The sequence below is a fragment of the Echinops telfairi genome, unplaced genomic scaffold (genome assembly GCF_000313985.2).
Source record: "Echinops telfairi isolate 266 unplaced genomic scaffold, ASM31398v2 ScPeMD7_2291;HRSCAF=2852, whole genome shotgun sequence".
Classification (NCBI taxonomy): Eukaryota; Metazoa; Chordata; class Mammalia; order Afrosoricida; family Tenrecidae; genus Echinops; species Echinops telfairi.
Window position 1 is genome coordinate 45,441,422 of NW_022106189.1, and position 3,002 is coordinate 45,444,423.

Genomic DNA, 3,002 nt, shown 5'->3' on the forward strand with positions numbered 1-3,002 from the left:
TCCCTCCCCCACCCCACCCTTGTCCTGCCCTCCTCCCTTCTTCTTCCCCTCTCCCCTGCCCTCCTCGTCTCCCCTTAACTTCCCCCCTGCTCACCTCTCCACCTCCCCTCCCCACTCCTCCCCTCACTTTCCGAGCTGACTCTGGACATACCCACCTGGGCCAGGCAGCCTACTGAGGAGTCAGTCATGGCCGCATTGACACCCTCACCCCCTGTGAGGCCACTTGAGGGACAAGGGGACCGAGGTCCCTGGAAGCCAAGTATGAGCAGAAGCCCTCCCCCAAGAGAGGCAGAGAGACCCCAGCCCAGGAGGAGAGGATAGAGGTGGAGGGACCCCAAGGTTGGAAGTCTGGGAGTGGGCTTGGGGGCTCCTTCCATCATGTTCACCAGGAAGGCTGCCTTGGCCACTGTGGGCCTGGGTCTGGGGGTCCTTGGAGACCTTCAAGGACACGCTTTTTTCAGCTCCAGGGGGCGGGTCTGCAGAGAAGCCAGGTCTGAAGTTCGAGCCTGCCTGCTGCTCAGCTCGGCTGACCCCCACCTGAGGGGCTGGGAGAGCTCTGGCCTCGGGAGACCTCCGGAGACAGAGCTGGGAGGACAAGGACAGAGGACACGCCCCTTCAGCACTGGCACCTTGTAGAACGAGGCCAGGTGACACCATCCCCCCCACCCCGGACTCTGACCACTGTGATGTCTTTTCAGATCGTGTGGGCCACCACCACCCGCGTCGGCTGCGCTGTGCACACCTGCCCGCGGATTAACGTCTGGGGGGACCTCTGGGAGAACGCCGTCTATCTGGTCTGCAACTACTCCCCCAAGTAAGCATGATTGAGAGGCGGGTGGGGGGGCCATGTGGATATTTAGCATCATTCTCAGGCCATTATCCACTTAAAAACCAGCTGCCAGAGGAGCCCTGGGGCAGTCCTACTCTGTGCTCCCGGCTCCTGGCGCTGAATCGGTTGGTTTGTTGGGTGGCGGCTGGGACCACTTCTCTCAGGTGAGGCATGTGATGTCAGCCGGCATGACGACTTCTCGTGTCCAGTGTGTGAATACCTTTCAAAGAATTAGTGGGACATTTTCATTACCAGTAGTCCACAAACGTTTTTAAGCCTGTGTGTGTGTGTGTGTGTGTGTGTGTGTGTGAGAGAGAGAGAGAGAGAGAGAGAGAGAGAGGATTTCTCTTAAGGAAATGGCTCACCACACTGTTGTGCAGGCGGGCAAGTTCGGCTTCGGTGGGTCAGATGTCAGGCTGTGGGCTCCTCCTGGCTCATGTAGTCCCAGGGGCAGACAAACCTCCTGTCATCAAGTCGATTCCAGCTCACGGTGACCCTGTAGGACCGGGTAGAACTCCCTCTGGGGATTTCCCAGACCATAAATCTTTACAGTTGCAGAAAACTTCATCTTCCCCCCTTGGGACAGCCGGTGGGTTCAAACAGCTGGCCTTGACGTTTGTAGCTCTCTTCCTAACCCACTGTGCAACTGGGACTCCTTGGTGGCAAGGGCAGACCCATTCAAAATTCCCAGACCAGACGGGCTGCTGGCTCAAGGGGCTGTGGAAGGAGGAGCCTGCCTCAGCTGTCACCTCCTGGGGCCACCTGCATAGAGTCAGAAGTGGTCACAGCTGCTGGCTGGGTGTCCAGGGAGGCTTCCAAGTCTCTCTCTCTCTCTGAGCAAGCAGCACCCTAGACAACCAGTAGCCACGCTGGACTTTGTTCTGGCGACTCTAGTTCCTTCCCTGCATGGCAGGGACCATGGATGGCAGGGGCCACAAAGCCCTTCTACCCTCATTGGAGGGCTGATGGACATGGCACCCACTTGGGCAGGGCTGGCCCAGGGTCTACCGTCAGCCTGCACCCACAGGCCCTCCTGGCTCGGTGGCTCCGGGATAGGATGGATGGCAACACACTCACCCACTTCGTTTGGTCGGAAGTGGCCATGTGGGGTGCGGTTGGGAGGGAAACAGCGGTTCTTGAGACGCTCCCCCATGTCAGGATGGGATGAATGAGGATGGTGAGGTTCCTGGCAGGGTGGGCAGAGGAGTGACTGGTACTGGTTCTTGTGCCCCCTTCTTTACCCACACCTCTTTTCTTAGGGGTTATGTATGTGTAAAACACTTTACTCCCAAGTGTCTGGCTGACACATGTTCACATACCCCCCCCCAAAAAAAACCCTCACTGTCATTGAGTCAATTCTGACTCACAGCAACTCCATAGGACAGAGTAGAACTGCCCTGTGGGTTTCCAAGACCCACACTCTTTACCGCGGTAGATATCATCTTTCTCCCATGGAGCTGCTGGTGGGTTTGAACTCCTGACCCTGTGGTTTGCGGTGCATTGTATAACTCGCTGCCCCCCCTCCCCCAAGCGCCTCACATACAGGTGGGCCTCCTTCAGCCGCCCCTGCCCTGATAGCGCGTCGCAGATGCTGCACTTATTTTTATGAATTGGAGGTTTGTGACCAGCCTGTCCCCAGCCTGTCATTCTCTAGCCAGCTGGTCCGTGCTCTCTTGGTGTCTCTGGGTCCCAACGTTCTAGACCTTTCCACCGTGAGACAGCATGCTTCACCGACTGGGGTAGAATGTGAACGTGACTTTTCTATGCACTGGGAGGCCAGAGGAGCCCTGGTAGGATAGCGGCTACATGGGGTTGCAACCCTCAAGGTCGGCAGTTCGAAACCACCAGCCACTCCTTGTGAGAAAGATGGGGCTTTCTACTCCCATAGAGAGTTATAGTCTCAGAAACACATTGGGATGGTTCTGCCCAGTCCTATAGGGTATGAGTCAGCATCTACTTGATAGCAGTGAGCTCTAAAATTTTTTTTGTTGGGGGGGTGGGGAGTGGGGGAGACCAAAAGATGTGTGTGATGCCCTTGATGGCCATTTGCCTCAGGACACTGGCTGTGTGTCCTTGCACAAGTTGTTCACCCTCTCTGAGCCTCAGTGCCCTCCACGAGTGAACCTGCAGTGTGTGGTCAGCTCGAGTCTCCCAGGCGCCCCCCTCCCCCCCC

General features: G+C 57.3%; 1 protein-coding gene across 1 annotated transcript in view; it reads left to right on the forward strand.

The window, feature by feature from the left end:
- CRISPLD2 (cysteine rich secretory protein LCCL domain containing 2) overlaps positions 1 to 3,002 on the forward strand; it is a 60,617-nt gene that overhangs the window by 24,137 nt on the left and 33,478 nt on the right. Inside the window, exons 5-6 of the mRNA XM_045293599.1 lie at positions 699 to 814; positions 1,886 to 1,938. Of these exons, the coding sequence (XP_045149534.1) occupies positions 699 to 814; positions 1,886 to 1,938 (169 nt within the window). The remainder of the gene's footprint in view (positions 1 to 698; positions 815 to 1,885; positions 1,939 to 3,002) is intronic.